The sequence below is a fragment of the Moschus berezovskii genome, chromosome 23 (genome assembly GCF_049115385.1).
Source record: "Moschus berezovskii isolate FMDL1 chromosome 23, NW_MosBer_1.0, whole genome shotgun sequence".
Lineage (NCBI taxonomy): Eukaryota > Metazoa > Chordata > Mammalia > Artiodactyla > Moschidae > Moschus > Moschus berezovskii.
The window spans coordinates 43,053,799-43,075,764 of record NC_142482.1 but is presented as its reverse complement, the minus strand read 5'-3'; the positions used below and the strand labels follow the sequence as shown (position 1 = coordinate 43,075,764).

Sequence of the window (21,966 nt, the reverse complement as noted above, 5' to 3'; positions counted from 1 at the left end):
GTTTTCAGTGCACTTGGTGGGGGGCAGAGCATAATACCAATACTTGTATAAACTTCGGTGAAAGTCTTGTCAATTAACCTTACTCTGCAAGTCCATGAACTAGCCCAGATTTTATTCTGTAAACAGAATGACCACAATGACATTTTTGTAAAACAGTCAGCAAGAAACTTAGATAATGCCAATGGAGCTTCACTCAATGTGTAAGAAAGCATCTATTTTAAACATAGGTCTAATAAAAAACATCTATCCTTTGTGTATTTTTGGGTTCACAGTTTCCACCACTAAACAAATGCAAAATCCTTTCTTTGTGCTTTGTGTGTGTGATTAAGAAAGTATTCCATGGAACTTTAAAAATCAAATTTAACTACAAATATGTTTATAAAAATTTTGAAACTATTGTTTAAGAAAGGATAATATTAGAAACTTACTTGTCCAAATAGCATTTTCTTTAGTAGGTCAAAATGTGTTAAGAATATTTAGAGGAGAAAGCCCACACAAGGACAGCAGGCCTAAAGAGTTCAAGTGCCAACAACTTTTAGAAAAGAGTTTGAACTAAAGAGAAAATGCAGGGTGGTTAGGATTTGGCCTTTTCACTGCCATCACCCAGGTTCAATCCTGGGATGGGAAATTGAGATCCTGCAAGACATGCGGTGCAGCCAACATGGAAAAAATGAAATCAAACAAAGAGGGAAAAGTAAGAACATTTTCTTAAAAGGGTAAGGAGAGGAAATGAGGAAACTAGGGAGAGACACAATAGATGTATGTTATGGAACCAAAAACACACCAATGGGAATGACAGGAAAAATGAATAATTAGAAAATAGGTCATCCAAAGTAAAGATTAATTGACTGAAAAAGAGAAATGCATTGAAGACTTAGATGGAAAGGAGATAAATCAGCCAGCAGTGAGAGAAGCCCCAACCCAGGAGTGGTGTTCCTAAATGCCTATAGCTCACTACCGTCAGGTTATAAATCCGTGGCAGGCTGGGGAAATGAGGTGAAATTGTACTTACGCATTTCCTCCACTATAACATTGCTCAAAACTATCTCTACCCAGGGATTCCTTTTTAATAAAGTGCAATTATACCCCGAAAAGTGTTGATATATGCTGGTAGTTTTCAACCCTGGCCAAGTATCAGAATTGTCTGTTGAATATATATATTACATGGAATGATATGCATAAATATATATATATATTCCTGAACTCTAGTATTTTGACTGAGTTTGTTTGTGATGGATGGTTCTGGCATTTTATATTTTTAGAAGATGTTTGGTTAACATTACTGTTTTATTTGTTGAAATATTTAATGTATCCACTTAGCCACAACTTGCTTGCAAGGTTTTAATTTGTAGGGTCTTGGTCACATAAATGGGGTTCTGTGATGCTAGGTTCACTTGGAGGATGAGTTCCAGGTGACCCACTCTCTTCCAAGCCACAGGACAAAATAACACCTGGTGCCTAGAGCAGGATACATTTTTAACACAAATCTATATGTGTATACACGTTTTAAATATTTCTGTTCTGACAGTCATGACTTCTTGAGTCAATGTCATTGAGAAAAGTTTAGAAAAGAAGAAATTGGGAGAAGAGAATAAGAAAAAAAGAACTATATTGTACCTTCATCAATTAAAAAGCATGTGGAGATTTCATGTTTACATATGAACTCTGACCTCATACTTTTCCTCTGTAATGTTTGACATTTCTTCCTAACTAAGTTACCTTTATAAGGTGCAGGTTCATAGTGGGAGAGGGTGTTGAAAGTCAGGAGTCTAAAAACTCTCAATTTGGGGCAGAAAAATGTAACCCCATCTAATTATTTTAGAAGTGATATAAACCTTGTACCATGCAGAGCTTTCCTGCCCTCTCCTGGGTCTTTCCTCTCCATTAATGGGTCTCGTCTCCCTTTTTGCCTAAGTCTGATGTTATAGTGTAAGGCCATATTCTCATTCTAAGTCTCCCCAATAGACATTTACCTATTAACTGGGCTTGGGGTGGGGGTAGGGGGAGAAGTCTTTTTCTTTTTCAATTTAACTAGAGTGACTCTTACTGTGGAAATTTTCAAAAGCTGCAACTGGAAACTAAAGACAAACTTTTTGATTGAGAAGTTCTTTTCAAACCATATTCAGATCCAATTCTGCTCTATTCTGCTTAAAAACAAAAACAAAAAAACAGGGACTAGCCTGTCCATAACCCTCTGTAATCTTATCAAAAGCCTCCCAGGTGAGGGGCCTGTAGGCTTAGTAATGACCTTAATCAAGCATTAGCCCCATCCTACTATTAATCCCCAACTCTACAAATCATGTGTTCTTGTCTCTAAAACTGAAGAAGGTTGAGAAAGGATTAATGGAAAAGAGAAAGGGACTTTTAAGAATTGAAGCCAAATCAGACAGGTGCAGAAGGCCAGGAAGAGGGTCCAGGGGCAACTGACTACTGAAGCCTACTTTTAAGTTCCTTCTCTCACATGTATTTGCCGAAAATGGAGTCACGGAATACACGTTTGAATGGAGAAAGAGAATAGTTTCAATTGGCAATTGTCTATTTTTTTAGTCTTTCCATACACAGGAGTTTTAGTACCAGAGCCTTTTCATGGCCAGGCTTATAGTTTGTCTCATTAAAATGCGGCCTTTACAATTGAAACATTAAAAGAATTGAAAGGGAAAGTTGCATCACCTATGTTCCTTTACCTATTATTTTCACATTCCCAAGGAGCCATTATCTAATTTATTAGTTTTGCTTGTTCATGCTCAGTCGTGTCCGACTCTGCGACCTCATGGACTGTAGCCCGCCAGGCTCCTCTGTCCATGGGATTTCCCAGGCAAGAATGCTGGAGTACGTTGCCATTTGCTCCTCCATGGGATCTTCATTCAGGGATGGAACCCGCGTCTCCTGCATTGGCAGACGGATTCTTTACCACCGAGCCATCTGGGAAACCGTAATTTGTTAGTCACCAGGCTATGACTGAAGGCAGAAGGGAAGGACGAGATGGTTGGATGGCATAATCGACTCAGTGGACACGAATTCCAGCAACTTCAGGAAGATGGTGAAGGTCGCAGAGTCGGACATGACTGAGAGACTGAACAACGAAAAGTTGAAATGAACAATGAAAAGGGAATTTGAAATGGAGCTCTTTGCTCCATGTCCTGATAAGAAAACACTCAACTTGCAAAAGGGCCCAGAACAAAAGTTCAAGACAAAAGAGAAACTAAAGCTTTCATTCGATTGAAGGCCACCTCCCCAGCACTGAAGACCTAGGTTTCCTGACCAATGAATACACTGAGATGTTAATAACCCCTTCCTTGCCCCACCCCCTAATGACCTAATTTGGAAAAGCCACCTGAGCTTCCTGTTTTCAATCAGGTCCGCTAGAATGCTATTTAAATGGCGTTCCAACGCTGTGGAGTTATTTCGACAGCAGCCATGTCTGGTCGCGGAAAGGGTGGTAAAGGCCTTGGTAAGGGGGGTGCGAAGCGCCATCGGAAAGTCTTGCGTGATAATATCCAGGGTATTACTAAGCCAGCTATCCGACGTTTGGCTCGTCGTGGTGGTGTCAAACGTATTTCTGGTCTTATCTACGAAGAGACTCGTGGGGTGCTGAAAGTGTTTCTGGAAAATGTGATCCGGGACGCGGTCACGTACACGGAGCACGCAAAGCGCAAGACTGTTACCGCCATGGACGTAGTCTACGCGCTCAAACGTCAGGGCCGTACCCTTTACGGCTTTGGTGGTTGAGCAGAGCATCTGCGTGAAACGTTTGAGAAATTAAAGGCCCTTTTCAGGGCCGCCCAAATATTCGCTAATAGAGCTGTTGGACGACACTAAGATGTGAGTAAGGAAATCTTTTAAGTGTGAAAGGGAGCTGCCTTAATGCAGCTTTACGTCCGTACTTCTGAGGAGTTGGGAAGTATGACTTTTTCATGATGGAAATAAGGTTTTAGACGCGGTGAAGCGTAACCACCAATAAAAATACTTGCCCTTAAGATTTGTGCATTTCAATGTCCACCCTTCAAACTGGTTGGCTGGCGGTTTTACTGGCACAAAGTGTCGAATTATCGCCCACACAATACATAGCTATGTAAATGAGGGCTCTTTGGGGACAAGCTTTCATTGGCCGATTCTAACTGTGGTAAAAAAAAATGCCCGCTGTGTTACAAAGCTGGTTTCCTGTTAGCCAAGGCATAGAGCTTCAGAACAATTCGATTTATGCCAGGCTCTGAAGGACGCTGGAACAAAGGCACAGAGTGATCTAACCGGTTCCGCACAGGTTCGAGTAGTACTTGGCAGCCGGCCCACTGCTGGGTGGAATGAAGCCAGCGTCCTCTTCCTCTGCTGTGAGTCTCGGGTACAGAAAATGGGCTCAACTGCCTTTTTCGGCAAGTGAAGAATCCTCCTTCACTAACCCAACTCCGTAAAACAGTGGCCACTTTACCCAAAGTTCTGGGCTGTGGCTGATTTCTATACAAATTGAAACTATTGTGTTTAGTTATTTTCCATACAGGAAATAATTTTTCTTCAGAGGTACGATTATACAAATGAATTCAGACAGTATATGTCCTAGTGAATCATCTGTAGAACATGGCTGTGTGTGTAACTGCTTAAATTACGTAGTTTTGCATTGACTTTGTTCGAAGTCGCCCCAAATACCAAGGCCCAAAACAAGATGAACAGTATAAATGTATTATTTACGAGCATCTTTAAATAAGGCTAAATTACAAATTAACTAAAAACTAAATTGTTTAAAGTGAAAAAGATGATTTTCCTAATACAAGCAGGTTTGTAATTTAAAGGTCACATTGAGCCTTCAACATCTCCATACATCGTTGAAATTTTTCAGCCTGTGTAGGGCAACATGAACAAGACTCACTCTCTTCACTGACAACCACATTTTATTGACGATATTACAAAACCAAATTTTAATATATGTCTTAACATCCAGAAAATAATCTAACTGCTTTCATAGCAACGAAGACAAAAATTTCAATTTTCTTGCAAATGTAAAATGAAAACGTTTGTTCTACACAAAATCACAGTGGAAAGATGTTTAATAAGTAAAAAAAAAAAAAAACTTCCCACTAACCCAAATTGAGACCTTGGTTTCCCTATATTCAGTTCAGTTCAGTCGCTCAGTCGTGTCGGACTCTTTGCGACCACATGAATCACAGCACGCCAGGCCTCCCTATCCGTCACCAACTCCAGGAGTTTACTCAAACTCAAGTCCATCGAGTTGGTGATGCCATCCAGCCATCTCATCCTCTGTCGTTCCCTTCTCCTCCTGCCCCCAATCCCTCCCAGCATCAGAGTATTTTCCAATGAGTCAGCTCGTCACATGAGGTGGCCAAAGTATTGGAGTTTCAGCATCAGTCCTTCCAATGAACACCCAAGGACTGATCACCTTTAGGACGGACTGGTTGGATCTCCTTGCAGTCCAAGGGACTCTCGAGTCTTCTCCAACACCACAGTTCAAAAGCATCAATTCCTAGGCGCTCAGCCTTCTTTATGGTCCAACTCTCACATCCATACATGACCACTGGAAAAACCATAGCCTTGACTAGATGGAACTTGGTTGGCAAAGTAATGCCTCTGCTTTTTAATATGCCGTCTAGGTCAGTCTGCTCTTTTTCCTACCAAAGAGTAAGTGTCTTTTAATTTCATGGCTGCAAGCACCATCTGCAGTGATTTTAGTGATTTTGGAGCCCAAAAAAATAAAGTCTGACACTGTTTCCACTGTTTCCCCATCTATTTCCCGTGAAGTGATAGGACCAGATGCCACGATCTTAGTTTTCTGAATGTTGAGCTTTAACCCCTGTTAAGTCCATGCATACGGAGTTCAGAACCCTTATACAGAATGATACATAAAAGTACACACTATGGGCTTACCTGGTGGCTCAGAGGTTAAAGCGTCTGCCTCCAATGCGGGAGACCTGGGTTCGATCCCTGGTTGGGAAGATCCCAGGAGAAGGAAATGGCAACCCTCTCCAGTACTCTTGCCTGGAGAATCCCATGGACGGAGGAGCCTGGTAGGCTACAGTCCACAGGGTCACAAAGAGTCGGACACGACTGAGCGACTCCACTTCAGAGTAGAATTAGGTGAAAAAAAGAAACAAAACATGGTAAAGCGTACTTGAGCGACGGAGCAGATCTCCACTCAGAAACTAGGCCTAAACTTTAAAATGTAGTAGTTCTCGAAGACAGATTCTCTAGTGGTGCAGGTGGTAAAGAATATGCCTGTTAATGCAAGATACCTGGGTTTGATCCCTGGATCGGGAAGATCCTCCTAGAGAAGAGAATGGCTGCCCCTTCCAGTATTCTAAGAGCATTTAAGAACTTAAGGAATGTGCCCTGATTTTGTTACGATGGACAATTCTCTGGAATTGGACAATACCCACGCTAAAGTATCTGTACTGTATGTCCAATAAGATACATTTCACCACATCACATATTCATTCATTAAATACTTAGAACCAGCAGCCATCTTCCAGAGACTTCTGGCAACGATCAGTTCAGTTCAGTTGCGTCCAACTCTTTGCGACCCCATGAATCACAGCACGGCCAGGCCTCCCTGTCCATCACCAACTCCCGGGGTTCACTCAAACTCATGTCCATAGAGTCGGTGATGCCATCCAGCCATCTCATTCTCTGTCGTCCCCTTCTCCTCCCGCCCCCAATCCTTCCCAGCATCAGTCTTTTTCCAGTGAGTCAACTCGTCGCATGAGGTGGCCAAAGTATTAGAGTTTCAGCTTTAGCATCAGTCCTTCCAATGAACACCCAGGACTGATCTCCTTTAAAATGGACTGGTTGGATCTCCTTGCAGTACAAGGGACTCTCAAGTCTTCTCCAGCACCACAGTTCAAAAGAATCAATTCTTCGGCGATCATGTTACACCCTCCTAAAATCACTTAGGTGGCTCTGAAAAGAGCCTTTGGGTTCTATGGAAACTGGTTGTTTAAGAAATGTTACTTCTTGGTTGTTGCTTTCCTAGTATTAGTTTTCTGTTGGGTCTTAGAATTCCCAGTTTTGGGCTTTCCTGCCCTGGCCTTTGCAGGACTCTTCCGTTGTTGTTTGTCTTTGGTTCTTTTGGCTTTCCGCCGGTTCTTAGCAGCTTTCTGAGCCGCCGTGGTTCTCGGCTTCTTAGCTCTTTTGTTGGTTTTGCCATTCTTCGGAGACTTTGAATCTCTGGATAAGACCAGCTTCCTACTCTTCGCAGCCGCAGGTTTTCTGACTTTTCCCTTACTAAGCTCAGGAGCAGCCTTCTTGCTGAGCTTGAAAGAGCCGGAGGCACCGGTACCCCTAGTCTGTACTAGGATTCCCTTGCTCACCAGGCCCTTGAGACCCCGCTTGATGCGACTGTTGTTTTTCTCCACATTGTAACCTGCGGCTGCTAGCGCTTTTTTCAGCGCAGCCAAGGACATGCCAGCTCTCTCCTTGGAGACCGAAAGCACCTCAGTAATTAACTTGGACACTGATGCGTTTGCTGTCTTCCGAGTCACACCCGTCAAATCAACGGGCTTCTTTCCCCGCTTCCTCGCTTGAGGTTTCTCCACGGAAGCCGGAACCTGGTCGGCTGGAGCGGCAGGTGCAGTCTCGGACATAACAGCAAAGAAAAGCCAAAGATACCATTCAGCAACTACCGTAAAGTCCCGCAGATGGGCACTGGGGGATGGGGGGGGGGGGCCTCAGGGCCTTATATAGGGCAGGGCGCGCTGTGATTGGTTCATCGCTCAGGCACCGCCCCTGCCCCTTGGGGGAGGAGCATTTGTGTTTGTTTCACTTCCAAAAATTGAATACCTCAAAAATCTCTTGCACGGAATTGCCCAGGTTCTACTGCCGAATAATCCATAGAGACACAGATTTCAGATGCCTTTTCAATTTTTAATGAAAAATGACTCTGCATACCAAAGCTATTCAATAACGCTCTCAATTGTCACCAAAATTCAAAGAGAAGAAGAAAACTTCCTCTTTTCCTTGTAAATATAAACGTAATTTTTAACAAAAGATTTATCTCATCTTTCCTGAGTGCTCTTCCAAATGGTTGGCTTCCAGTCGGTGGAAAAAATAAATTATTCACACCTTTATTCTAGTTGAAAATTATTTATGTACATGAATGAAGTAACACAGATACCTTAGAAGTCTCACTGCAGACTTGAAAGATGGTTTTAGAATTGTTGAAAAAACTTTAGGGTGCCACCTTATTTTGGGCAAACACAATCTGATAAACTATGATCTACAGGCATGTGAATTATTTGTGACTAAAACAACTTCTCAGTCTCTACAGCTTGATAGCAGACACTCAAGCATGAAGTAAATAATGTGGATCTCACACATGATATCTGCTTGGCTAAAATCAGGTGCCTTTGTGGCTGGCGTCCTAAACTGAGTTTTGTTTCTAGTTTCATTAGTTGAAACCTCACCCCTATGCCGACCCCCATCTCCTTCACACTTCACTGTAAAAAAAAAAGAAAAAAAAAAAAACTCAAGGAAACAGATACAGTGCCTCCCCTTAATATAAAATGTGAGGCGGGAACCCTGATATGAAGAGCTCATTGGAAACCACAGACCCAGATCTCTAAAAGGACTGGCCTCACAGGGGTGCCTACAGAGCTGTTGGGAAAGAATGATTATGATAATGTATTACTTCTTCTGAAATACTTCAGAGGAAATCAGATGATGAGACTTGCAAACTTCTGATTGCAAAGTAAAATAGAAAAATCTCTTTCACTCTCTTTGCTTCACATCCATGCGCCCACATGTGCACCTACACACAAACATCTGAAACAAAAACTCTGAAAACAATGCTACCTTAAGGGATCTCTGATATATTTTAATCTATTTTATTTTATTTTTTAAAAATGCTGGGTGTAAATCATGAGATTGATTTCACAGCCTCTAATACATTCTAACCCTTTGTTTGAAATTTTTTTTTCCTTAGATTACAAGTGCATCTTACTGAGGACTCTCTTTTAATGTGTATTTGGTTTCCCTGAACTTTGGTGATCCCTTAAAGGTTGTACCATTAAATGTAAGTGATTTGGGGTTGGGTTAAAGCTGATCGCCGAAGAATTGATGCTTTTGAACTGTGGTGCTGGAGAAGACTCTTGAGAGTCCCTTGGACTGCAAGGAGATACAACCAGTCCATTCTATAGGAGAGCAATCCTGGGTGTTCATTGGAAGGACTGATGCTAAAGCTGAAACTCCAATACTTTGGCCACCTCATGTGATGAGTTGACTCACTGGAAAAGATTCTGATGCTGGGAAGGATTGGGGGCGGGAGGAGAAGGGGACGACAGAGAATGAGATGGCTGGATGGCATCACCGACTCTATGGACTTGAGTTTGAGTGAACTCCGGGAGTTGGTGATGGACAGGGAGGCCTGGCGTGCTGTGATTCATGGGGTTGCAAAGAGTCGGACACGACTGAGCAACTGAACTGAACTGAACTATGGAATGGACAGAATATATCATTGCTGTAAAAATAACAAAGAATGGAATTTTTTTAATTCTGAGATTCCATAATTTAATATTCATAATAAAAAGGATTCATATTTTGATTATAAATCTAAAATATACCATAAAAACAAGCTCACACATATATACAATATATATGTGAGAATCGTTGTCCCAAGTATTTTTCCCTCAAAAAATAAAAAAATGTAGGAATTCATTCTATATTTGAGGAACCTGAGTCACAGAAAAGTCACATAACTTGGCTAAAGACAGAGCTAGTGAGCAGGAAAGATGGGACTTTATTTCAAGAAGTCTGACTTCAAAAGGCTCTGCTTCTCCCATCTCACTCTTAGTCTTCTCAGGCTACCCAAACAAAATAGACTGTGTGGCTTAAACAATAGAAATTCATTTCTTCACAGCTCTGGAAGCTAGAAAAGGCCAGGGTGCCAGCCTGGTCAGGCTCCAGTGACACCTCTTTTCCTATCCTATAGACGGCTGCCTTCTTGCTGTGTCCTTATACAGGCTTTCTTTAGTGCATGCGCACCAGGAGAGTGATGGCTCTCTCTTTCTCTTCTTGTGAGACCAGAAATCCTATTGGATTAGGGACCCATCTTTATGACCTCTTTAACCTAAATTACCTCCTAAAAGCTCTGTCTTCAAATATAGTTACAAAGGGGGTTAGGGGCTTAGCAATTGAATTTTGGAGAGGGGCAGTACATAAGTCAATCCATAGCAACACTTTTCTCATGTACTGGTTAAGAGGTTTATATGAGACAATGCAGGTAAAAGTAAGGAGAAGGCAATGGCAACCCACTCCAGTACTCTTGCCTGGAAAATCCAATGGACAGAGGAGCCTGGTAGGCTGCAGTCCATGGGGTCGCTAAGAGTCAGACACGACTAAGGGTCTTCACTTTCACTTTTCACTTTCATGCACTGGAGAAGGAAATGGCAACCCACTCCAGTGTTCTTGCCTGGAGAATCCCAGGGACAGAGGAGCCTGGTGGGCTGCCATCTATGGGGTCGTATAGAGTCAGACATGACTGAAGCGACTTAGCAGCAGCAGGTAAAAGTAGTTTTAGTTACACAGGGCCAAATATGGTTCATTATTCCAACATTGTCCTGGACAGAGGAGGCACCTGATAAATATTTGTTTCTTGATCTTGACCTATGATCCTACCTACTTATTCTTTACATAGTGCTTTACCATGGAATGATTGCAGTCACATCCACTATTTTAAAGCAGTTTATTTTTTCTGGGGTCATGGCTAATAAAAGTATGGGGAAAAATACTACCTCCACTCATAATAAAGGAAATTACATTTCAATTTTTTTTTAATCTATCTGGTTAACAATGCTTTAAAAGTGTTCTCAGTAAAAGTGAGAGCTATGAAAACAAGAATTTTAAAATTATACTGGGATTATAGACTAGCATAGTCCTTCTAACAGGCAATTTGACAATGTATATATTAAGAACATTAAAAAATGATTTTACCTTGGGATTTAGTATTCTACTTCTAGAAGTCTATTCTAAGGAAATAAATATTTAAACAAAGACTTACATACAAAGAACTGTGAGCTATATGATTTATAATGCATAACAATGGAACTCAATCTAAATAGCAACAGAGAACTACTTGCATAAGTAATAATATACCCATTAAAAAATGTGTTTCTAGGCATATTATCTAGAAAATTCGATATGTGTACATACATAGCATGATACCTAAATTTGGTTTTTAAATGACATATATTTTTATAGGTGAATCTCAAATATGTTCATATTCATATATTCATAGGTCTTATATACATATAGAAATGAGATATAAGATTTAATTTTCTTTGTTACGTATTTTTCTTCTTGCAAATTTCTCAAATGACCATTTAATATTTTTATACTCAAAATAAATGCTTTAGCCAGGTCCTCATTGATTTTTCTGTGATTGTTGAAAATATCTTTTATCTGCTTCTGGTATCAGTCATTTTCATTGACTTATTTGTGAGATATAATAAAGTCCAACAGTGACCAGTCGTGGGAAAATACTTGTCTAAAAGCCCATTTGCTCCTCCTGTAAAAAGAGAGATTGATTGATTAATTCACTTCTATAATTCATCAAATATCTGATACTGTACTTAGAACAACCATAATCACAATGGCTAATGTTCACTGGGTGTTCTGTGCTGGGCAGTGTTCTAACCACTTTATCAGTACCAGTGCATTTATTCTTGCACAAGCTTCTGAGGTAGCTATAATGGTACTCTGCGGTTTATAGTTGAGGAAACTAAGGCTCGGAGAGATTGAGTTTCCCAGGTGGGACAGCTGTTGGATGGTGTGCCATCCGCTACAGTAAACCCGAGCCCTCCAGTGCTTGAGTCTGTATGCACTCATAAATAAAAGATGAGCATGATCTAGTTAATGTCCAGCAAGTCAGGTTTGAGTTAAGTCTAGAAGGGCAGGTAGTCATTTATCAGGTGAGGAAAGGTTAGGGCTTTTCACAAAGGAGACGTAGTGACAGAGGCCAGGTGGTGGGGATTTTCTAGGGTGAGGTGCTTTGTGGTGAGCCTGTGGAACTGCTTGTGAGGAATGAGCAAGGCGCTTGCATGATAACAGGTTGATGAGTTCTAGCTTGTTATTCCCACATTAAGCAGTTTTAACAGTTCCCAGAAGCCTCCCTTCTCTCAGGTGCTCATCCCTCTGGGCTGCTGGCAGATGAAGTCGTTCCCCACTTTTAAATAAGCCAAATCAAACATCTAATGGAAATATACCCAAATGCTTAGTCTCTTTCTTGGGTTATTATAAAGTGCATTTTCCAGCTCCTCTTCTGGTGCTAGAAGAGACAAGTACTCAAGACACTTCAAAAGTAGAACATATAGGGCTTTGATTTCTCTTCTTTTTCTCATTCCTGGGTCTTCCTCCAAGAGTTGGGTAAGCACTTTGCAACTAACATTTTATTGTTTGAGAATAAACTGAGTTAACAGAGGAAAGCACTTAGACGAGTAGCTGGCTCATACTAAGTGCTACACTAGTATTAGCTACTCTTGTTATATTGAACATTTTAATGAGTGCCAACATGCAAATGATATCTACCGATCCTCTTGATTCCCCTGTTTTACATTTTCCCTTTCCATGGCACTAATTCCTTCCTCATATTCTATATAATTACTTACTGTAACTATTGTTTGTTGCTTATCTTCCCTGACTGAGATGTAAGCTCCAAGAGGACAGTGACTTTGTCTTTTTCCACGAGATTGTCACTGAAGATGGCTCCTTAGCATCTAAACGAACAAGAATCAGAGGATGGTCCTTAGGGCCAAAGGAGAAAGGGAAGGAACCCTTACTTAGACCATCCTACAACTCTGTCTACATTCCTTCTGTGGTAGAAATATCAACGATGGAGTTCTAGCATACGTGGGAGGCTAAAAACCAAGCAAAGCAAAGCATGTGCAAATCTGACTGCAGTATAGAACATGAGAGAAAGAGACCACAGACAGAGGGCAGGGGGGAGAGCCCATCAAATTGTGTTTCATGTCAGTAAATGTAAGTAAGTCATTAGACATTTGACCAAACCCATAGAATGTACAACATCAAAAATGAATCCTAAGGTCAACTATAGACTGGGTGATCATGCTGTTGTGTCAATATAAGTTCATCCTTGGTTGGTTAAAAAATATGTATATACCATTCTGATGAGTGATGCTGATAATGGGAAAGGCTACATGTGTTTGTGTGTGTGTGTGGTGGGGGGGAGGTAGGGGATATTTTAGAAATCTCTGTACCTCCTTCTCAATTTTGTTGTAAACCTAAAACTGATCTAAAAATATCTTATAAAAATATATATATAGGGAAAAAAAATCCAGTCTCACTATTTATGTCTAGAATTGATGGAGTCAGGCTCAGTCTTGAATGCTTAGAGTCAAGGATGCTGAGCACTTTCCAGAACCTCCAAAAAACTTTTACCCTGATGCTCGCTGGTATCCTTGACGCACCTTGGAGGCTAACAGGCATTCTTCCTTTCAAGATCTCAGAACTTGCACCATCTCTGTACAATTCTTAAATACGTAATTGCATTTGTTTCTTTCAATTTTTAAAAATGTATGTATTTCAGTACACTAAAGCCAAAATGCATGTGTTTAAAAATCTAGTGAGTAACATCTATCATCTGAATTGTTCATGCAAATCCAGCAATAAAAAGGGCACATTTAAATCTTTGATATTTTTATATCTTGTCCTACAACTGAGATAAGGTCAATTACATTAGGGAAAAAAAGTGAAAAGAAAATAAAGAAAAAGAAGAGGAGAAGAGGAGAGAAAAAAGAAAATGAGAATAAGATTTAATCTTTATTGCTTTTGAAGCCAATTCTTTTACTGTTCGAGAACTTGGGCTGAAAGTGATTAGATCAAAGTTTTACCCCAGTATCTCCTCCTCTATGTATGTCAGTTTCCTCACAGAATGAGACAAGCCTCAGCATTTTTGTTCCTTCATCCCTCTGAGCCTGCAGCTGGGACATCTAACACCATGAATACCCATAGAAAGACAAAACTAGCTCTTTCTATTAATTACAACACAAATTGCTTATTAGATGATAAGGTTATGTGAGTCTTTAAATAAGCAAATCAAAGCCTCAGTTTCCTCTCTCAGAACTGAGGTGGGACAATAAGAAAGTTGCTGATTCTCCAAATTTACTTTCTTTTTCCTAATTTACAATAAATGTATAGTACTAGAGGATACATCAAGCTGATTTTCAGAGTCCAAAAAGTTTAATCAGAGTCTAGATTTGCTGACAGGTTCACAGGCAACTGTGTATTTGGCCCAGTTTATTTTTATGCTTAGTCATCCAGGATTGCACAAGGTGAAAGTTTGGAAAAGCTAACTCATTTTTAATGCTTTTGAATTTAGGTCTGTTGGACTGCAAAGTACTGAATCTATACATCCTTACAAATCCAGAATTTTCAAGACAAATGATCGCTATCATTCTTTATGTCTTTAGGTATATCCTTAGGGACCTAATCAAGTATAAATTGAGAAAGAAAATGTATGTCCGTTCGACTTGTTGGACCAAGGTAAATTCAATGGAATCCACTGGTAATCTTTTCATATTGCTTTTGAAATTCCTGTCATTTAAGAAAGACCAGCTCCTATCAAGGTCTGTAAGCTGCCTTAGTTCCCTTTAGGATGTAAAGAAGGATATAAGTGAAACTTGTCAAACATCACACAAAAAATGAGTACCTACTGTGGGCCAGGCACTCGTCAAAGTGTGTTCTATGCGTTAAAGGCCTTTTTTTTTTTCCATTAAAGGTCTTTGATCGCACAAACATCTAGAAGGTACCTGCTATTACTATCATCCTCAAGATAGGGAGGGCTTCCCTGGTGGTTCAGAGGTTAAAGCAAGCGTCTGCCTGCAATGCGGGAGACCTGGGTTCAATCCCTGGGTCGGGAAGATCCCCTGGAGAAGGAAATGGCAACCCACTCCAGTATTCTTGCTTGTAGAACCCCATGGACGGAGGAGCCTGGTGGGTTACAGTCCAAGGGGTTGCAAAGAGTCAGACATGACTGAGCGACTTCACTTTCACTTTCAAGATAGAAAAGAAGCACAGAGAGATTAATGGCTTGCATCAGTCTCACAGCTAATAATTGGCAAGCTGGGAGTTAAATTTGGAGGTTCTGTCTCTGGGAGCTACACTTTAGTCATCAGGGAGCAATGCTGTGCCATCACTTTACTGGCATCATATCATTTCTAAGACAAATATTTTATTTTTGTCAATTCATTTAATCCTTACCCCATCTTCATAAGTAGGTAATTATTATCACATCACAGGCTCAGAATAGTCGGTTTGTCAAACAGTAACTCAAAGTTGTTCTATTAATTATTAGCACACTGTTTACTTGTGTATAAGGTATGACAAGCAATAGATTGTTTCATCCAAAAATGTCAAAAAAGATGTCTGAAGACTGTCCATGAACCGGATACCATGTTTGTACGTTATTTTCAGTAGGAAAGAGTTCAATGTGGACAATCTGTTCTTACATAGATCAAAGAGGATTTTTAAAAAAATAATAATAATGATTCTCTATAACTTCTCAAGATTAGCTGTGAAGCATTATGTGACAGGCTGCCTTTGTTTAATATATTCCACCAATTTTCAATCAGTATTTTCATTTTAGGTAGGCTATGCTAAGTCCCTCTTCAGTCATGTCCGACTCTGTGTGACCCCATAGACGGCAGCCCACCAGGTTCCCCTGTCCCTGGGATTCTCCAGGCAAGAACACTGGAGTGGGTTGCCATTTCCTTCTCCAATGCATGAAAGTGAAAAGTGAAAGTGAAGTCACTCAGTCGTGTCCCACTCTTAGTGACCCCACGGACTGCAGCCTACCAGGCTCCTCCATCCATGGGATTTTCCAGGCAAGCATACTGGAGTGGGGTGCCATTGCCTTCTCCTTAGGTAGGCTATATCTTCACCATTTCCAGCATCAAAGCCTCTCAGCTTCCCCACTTTGATCAAGACTCTTATAAATCTGTAGTGAGTTTTAGTCTCCTCTTTGGAACATTTTGTCATCTGCATATTAAACAGAGGAGGAGAACAAAAAGTTCATGAAGGCAATTACATATATAATAAGAAATATTTGAAATCTCTTTTATCTTCAAGTACTTAATTGATATGTCTTAACTAGAAGAAATAGAAATAGAGGGAAGCAATAGAATGGGAAAGACTAGAGATCTCTTCGAACAAAGCTAGTGGAGGTGATGGAATTCCAGTTGAGCTATTTCAAATCCTGAAAGATGATGCTGTGAAAGTGCTGCACTCAATATGTCAGCAAACTTGGCACCAAGTGGCCACAACACTGGGAAAGGTGAGTTTTCATTCCAATCCAAAAGAAAGGCAATGCCAAAGAATGCTCAGACTACCGCACAATTGCACTCACCTCACATGCTAGCAAAGTAATCCTCAAAATTCTCCAAGCCAGGCTTCAACAGTACATGAACCATGAACTTCCAGATGTTCAAGCTGGATTTAGAAAAAGCAGAGGAACCAGAGATCAAATTGCCAACATCGGCTAGATCATCAAAAAAGCAAGAAAGTTCCAGAAAAACATCTACTTCTGCTTTATTGACTTTGCCAAAGCCTTTGATTGTGTGGGTCACAATAAACTGTGAAAAATTCTGAAGGATATGGGAATACCAGGTCACCTGACCTGCCTCTCGAGAAACCTGTATGCAGGTCAGGAAGCAACAGTTAGAACTGGACATGGAACAACAGACTGGTTCCAAATAGGAAAAGGAGTATCTCAAGGCTATATATTGTCACCCTGCTTATTTAACTTATAGGCAGAGTACATCATGAGGAACACTGGGCTGGAAGAAGCACAAACTGGAATCAAGATTGCTGGGAGAACTATCAATAACCTCAGATATGCAGATGATACCACCCTTATGGCAGGAAGTGAAGAAGAACTAAAGAGCCTCTTGATGAAAGTGTAAGAGGAGAGTGAAAAAGTTGGCTTAAAACTCAACATTCAGAAAACTAAGATTATGGCATCTGGTCCCATCACTTCATGGCAAATAAATAGATAGGGAAACAACGGAAACAGTGACAGGCTTTATTTTTTGGGCTCCAAAATCACCGCAGATGGTGATTGCAGCCATGAAATTGAAAGACACTTGCTCCTCGGAAGAAAATTTATGACCAACTTAGACAGCTTATTAAAAAGCAGAGACGTTACTTTGCCAACATAGGTCCATCTAGTCAAAGCAATGGTTTTTCTAGTAGTCATGTATGGATGTAAGAGTTGGACTATAAAGAAAGCCGAGCACCAAAGAATTGATGCTTTTGAACTGTGGTGTTGGAGAAGACTCTTGAGAGTCCCTTGGACTACAAGGAGATCCAACATGTCCATCCTAAAGGGAATCAGTCCTGAATATTCATTGGAAGGACTGATGCTGAAGCTGAAACTCCAGTACTTTGCACACCTCATGTGAAGAACTGACTCATTTGAAAAGACCCTGATGCTGGGAAAGATTGAAGGCAGGAGGAGAAAGGGATGACAGAAGATGAGATAGTTGGGTGAAATCACTGACTCAATGGAGTTTGAGTAAACCCCGGGAGTTGGTGATCGACAGAGAGGCCTGGTGTGCTGCAGTCCATGGGGTTGCAAAGAGTCGGAAATGACTGAGGGACTGAACTGAACCGAACTGAAAATAGAAGAACAGTTCTCAAAGATCATCTTCACGGATTTAAGTTAAATAAGTGCCATTTTTTCTAATTGCAGTTTTAACTACTTGAGCCATACTCAGATTACGGAGTACACAGTCTTTTGTTCAAGAACTTTTAGTCAAGGTACAAAGGACTAGGTTCTAAAGATTTTTAATTATTTTCAAATACTCATGAGTCCTCATTCGCTCAGTAATGACCCTGTGTACCGTAGCTGGCCAGGCTCCTCTGTCCAGGCAGGAATACTGGAGTGAGTTACCATTTCCTCCTTCAGGAGATCTTTGCAACCCATGACTCAAACCCATGTCTCCTGTGACTCCTGCATTGGCAGGCACTGCACCACCTGGGAAAGCCAAACACAGAAAGTCTTCTAAAACTTGGGAAGAACAAATCTGAAATCTAATCATTGGAAAAATGGATAATGGAGAAAAGGTCAAAGAGTAACACAAAAGGAAGAAGAAGGAAAAAGCAATCTATTCTAGATCTCATCTTGATCTGTAGAATCTTAAGAGGAAGACTTCCTACTTCCCAGATTCTGAAAATCTTTTAGTAAGTGTACAGATTCACTTTTCAATGAGAGTGTATATCCAAGTGGTAGAATTCTAAATATGTTTATGATGTGAAAAAAATCTTAAAAACACTCATAGTTTGAAATACTGGAAATGGCCTTTTCTAGCATTATTGAGTCAACTCGTCGCATGAGGTGGCCAAAGTATTGGGCTTCCCTGGTGGCTCAAATGGTAAAAAGAATCCGCCTGCAATGTAGGATACCTGGGTTGGGAAAATCCCCAGAGGAGGGCATGGCAACCCACTCCAGTATTCTTGCATGGAGAATCACCAGGAACAGAGGAGCCTGGTAGCTAAAGTATGGAGTTGCAAAGAGTCAGACATGACTAAGCACAGCATAGCATTGTTAAAAGTTGAATTTTTTTAAATGTCTCTTTTAATACAACTTTTAATTTTATATTAGGTAGAGGTGTGTCTGTTGAAGTCTTTCTGATATGTAGATTGCATTTATTTTATATATAAGTGTAGCTAACATTAGTTTCAGGAAACATCTGATAATTGAAACATTTGGTAATTGAAAGTTGTCACAAGTAAAGACAAGGCAAGTCAAATGGGTTTTTCAGGACAATTTCAAATGATAAGAATTTGAGACTACTCAGATGTAGATCATATTATCATAGTTATTATGGGTAGAAGTAAAATTAAATCTTTTGGGTAATTATACTTTAAATTATTTGTATTATCTTCTTAGCAGTTAGTGGGTGATATAGATTGATATGTTCTGTCTAATAAGAATATTTTTTCTATGATCTCATTTTTTATTATTTAAAAGGATTACAGATATTCCCAGGTTGTAAAAAAAAAAAATCCATATATTTTGAAACAATAACATGAAATTGACTTGTTAATGTTCACTGTCCCACCTTTATGGTTTTTCAAGTTATACTAATTGGAGATAAGGCAAGATTCAATCACTTGTTAAGTCTTTGAGCTAATCAACATTTTTGTAAAATCTGAACTAGCTTGTGCTTGCTGTTGGAGTTACTTTTGATTACATGACTATAAAGTCTGTAGGTGGTTTTACCAACAGTATGAAACATTTGGATAGTCAATTTTTATTGAGGGGATGGTTGATAAATATAATTATAAATTCAAAGTTTTTAACAGCAGCTCTAAAGTGCATTTACTTTATCAGCATAAATAAGACAGCACATATTAAATTGCATTTACTACATTAATGCATGCTTCCCCAGTGGTTCAGATGGTAAAAATCTGCCTGCAATGCAGGAGACCCAGGTTTGATCCCTGAGTAAGGATGATACCCTGGAGAAGGGAATGGCAACCCATTCCAGTATTCTTGCCTGGGGAATTCCATGGACTGAGGAGCCTGGCAGGCTACAGTCCATGGGGTCGCAAGAACTCCGACATGACTGAGTGACTTACACACACATGCCACGATAATGAACAATAACTGCTGCTGCTGCTGCTAAGTCGCTTTAGTCGTGTCCAACTCTGTGCGACCCCATAGACGGCAGCCCACCAGGCTCCCCCGTCCCTGGGATTCTCCAGGCAAGAACACTGGAGTGGATTGCCATTTCCTTCTCCAATGACAATATGAACAATAACAACTTCCCATTAAATGAACAGACCAATCATAGCCATTGTCTGTGTATATATTTGTGTTTCTCTGTAGCTATAGTACTTGGTAGAGTCAGAGCTGTTTGTATTAACAACAGCCCTTTTAGGAAGCAGGCAATTGTGTTCCCTCACAGGCATAAAGAAACTGGGAGGCTGTCCAAAACCTTCCTTGTTCTCTGGGCTCACATGTATACTTTACTTCCCTTTACAAATTTAAAGTGGCAAAAACAAGCATACCTATTCCCATTCTCCGAAGTCATCTATATGCTCTCTAACCTATTAATCTATGATCATTCTCAACTGTGTAAAAATAAAAGGTTTGGACAGTTCTAATTGCTTTAGTGATGTGTATTTTGTACTCTCCTATTTAGAAATTGCTCAGGTATCCAAAGATTAGGCATTCATTTACTCAATTTAATACCACCTAAATTTTGTAGTTTCTATAAACTTTTAATTCAGGATTTAAGTTGACACAGAGTCAATATGATCTGTAATCTTATAAAAATCAATTCCATTTTAAAAGTGACATTACCTATCCACTTTATCACTATCTTGTAATAATTTAGTTCAGTGCATAGTTAACATAATGTAAAATTTTAAATAAATAGATGTTAACTCATCTAATCACTAAACCAAGTTGAAGTAAATTAGCAAATTTAAATTAGCTCTTTTTTTCTTGAAAGAAAATAATCCCTAAACTTGTGTAAACTATATTATGGTAATATTACTTTTACATTATGACAATAATAAATAAAAAGGCATAGATTCATTTTGTAAAGCAAATTTTTAAGCCAGCAAATTTATCCAAAAAGTTATATTAGAAATATTTGATTTTTTCCTATAGAATTACATGCCATGTATTAAAATATTTAAGTTGTTTGAAAATAGTGGAGTGGTTCTGTTTCTTATCTCATAACTTGTTAACAATCACCACTAAGTAAATTCAGTGAAACTTTCTCTTTTTTTGCATGAGTTACCACTTAAAGACGTAGCCACATTTAAAGAATCAGGAGAATTTGATTTTCCTCTTATTTTAAATTGATGCATTTAGCCTTTATATAAGCTATTTAAAATTTGAGTTTACATTGTAATTTTTAAAATTTCCTGCTGAGTACATAATTTGTTTAAAATTATTTGTATTCATAAAGCAGAAAAATTCTCAATCACCATGCAATTTTAGAGGAGCTAATTGTGAAATGTAACAAAAATTAAAGCTATTTCATTAAAAAACAGCACAGAGATTTAAGTAAGTTAATCGGTTAAACAAACGAATGTGATTATGATTAGAGATGCCTTTGGGGAACACCATCCCTGAGAATATGAGTAAACTCTCTCATATCCTTCAAAGGTTAGTAGGTAATTCTAGTTTCCAGAGCCATATCCCTCACAATGAACTCTTAAAGGTTTGTAAACTATTAAATGTTTGTTTCAATACAGTTATTGGAAGTGCATGCTCTCTCTCTCTTTTTTTAACCTGACTCAACAGCTCTATTTATAATGGCATATTTCTTCTCTCTGCTCTCTAACTTTACTTAAAGAAGAGACAATTTTTTTTTTTAATTACTGAATCATAAACTTTTGAGGCTTCAGGATACCAAGACAGGCCAGTTCTATGAAGAAGATTCTATTTCCTTGTTTTTTTTTCTTCAGTTTACTGTTGGGTCTACAACTTTATTAAGGTAAAAAGTTTTAGGTGGCCATTTTATATTCACATCATTTTTGAAGCAGGAATATTGTTTTTGCTGATAGTAACAATTATTTGGACTCATATTGAATAACCACAGAAACAATTTTGAAAGAAACTCTGATTTTTAGTTAAAAGAACACACAGTATATAGACACAAAACATCAAATACAGTGGATCCCATCAAAGGCTAGAAAATAAACACCAGTTTCCTGATCCTGTGTTCTCAATTGCCAGAGAATATCAGAATCCTCAAACAACCCCCAAAAGATTAAGAAATGAACCAAATTCGACCCTATCCTTTGCCACCAATTCGGTGACTCAGGGGTGAAGAATCCACCTGTAATGCAAGAGACTTGGCAGGAGCCTCAGGTTCAATATATGGGTCCGGAAGATTCCTTGGAGAAGCAAATGGCAACCCACTCCAGTATTCTTGCCTGGAAATCCCATGGACAAAGAACCCTGGCAGTCTACAGCCCATGAGGTTAGGAAGA

General features: G+C 39.6%; 3 protein-coding genes across 5 annotated transcripts in view; 1 reads left to right on the top strand and 2 right to left on the bottom strand.

Moving 5' to 3' along the window:
• Nucleotides 1–21,966, bottom strand: part of LOC129543739 (histone H2B type 1-C/E/F/G/I) — a 56,987-nt gene that overhangs the window by 33,098 nt on the left and 1,923 nt on the right. Inside the window, exons 2-3 of one of the 3 annotated variants that reach the window (XR_008683321.2) lie at nucleotides 16,358–16,440; nucleotides 10,667–11,503 (exon numbers count right to left, since the gene is read on the bottom strand). The exons of 1 other annotated variant lie outside the window; for it this stretch is intronic. The gene's annotated coding sequence lies outside the window, so the exon portion shown is untranslated. Of the gene's footprint in view, nucleotides 1–10,666; nucleotides 11,504–16,357; nucleotides 16,441–21,966 lie in introns of those variants that run through there. One more of the 3 variants, XM_055407028.2, reaches the window with a different exon arrangement.
• On the top strand, nucleotides 3,397–4,189 carry LOC148774197 (histone H4). Its single transcript, XM_088831348.1, has one exon. The coding sequence runs from the start codon at nucleotides 3,418–3,420 to the stop codon at nucleotides 3,727–3,729; it is 312 nt and encodes a 103-aa protein (XP_088687474.1). The 5' UTR covers nucleotides 3,397–3,417; the 3' UTR covers nucleotides 3,730–4,189.
• On the bottom strand, nucleotides 4,867–10,511 carry H1-6 (H1.6 linker histone, cluster member). Its single transcript, XM_055406984.2, has one exon. It carries the CDS (start codon nucleotides 7,584–7,586, stop codon nucleotides 6,951–6,953), a length of 636 nt encoding a protein of 211 aa, XP_055262959.1. The 5' UTR covers nucleotides 7,587–10,511; the 3' UTR covers nucleotides 4,867–6,950.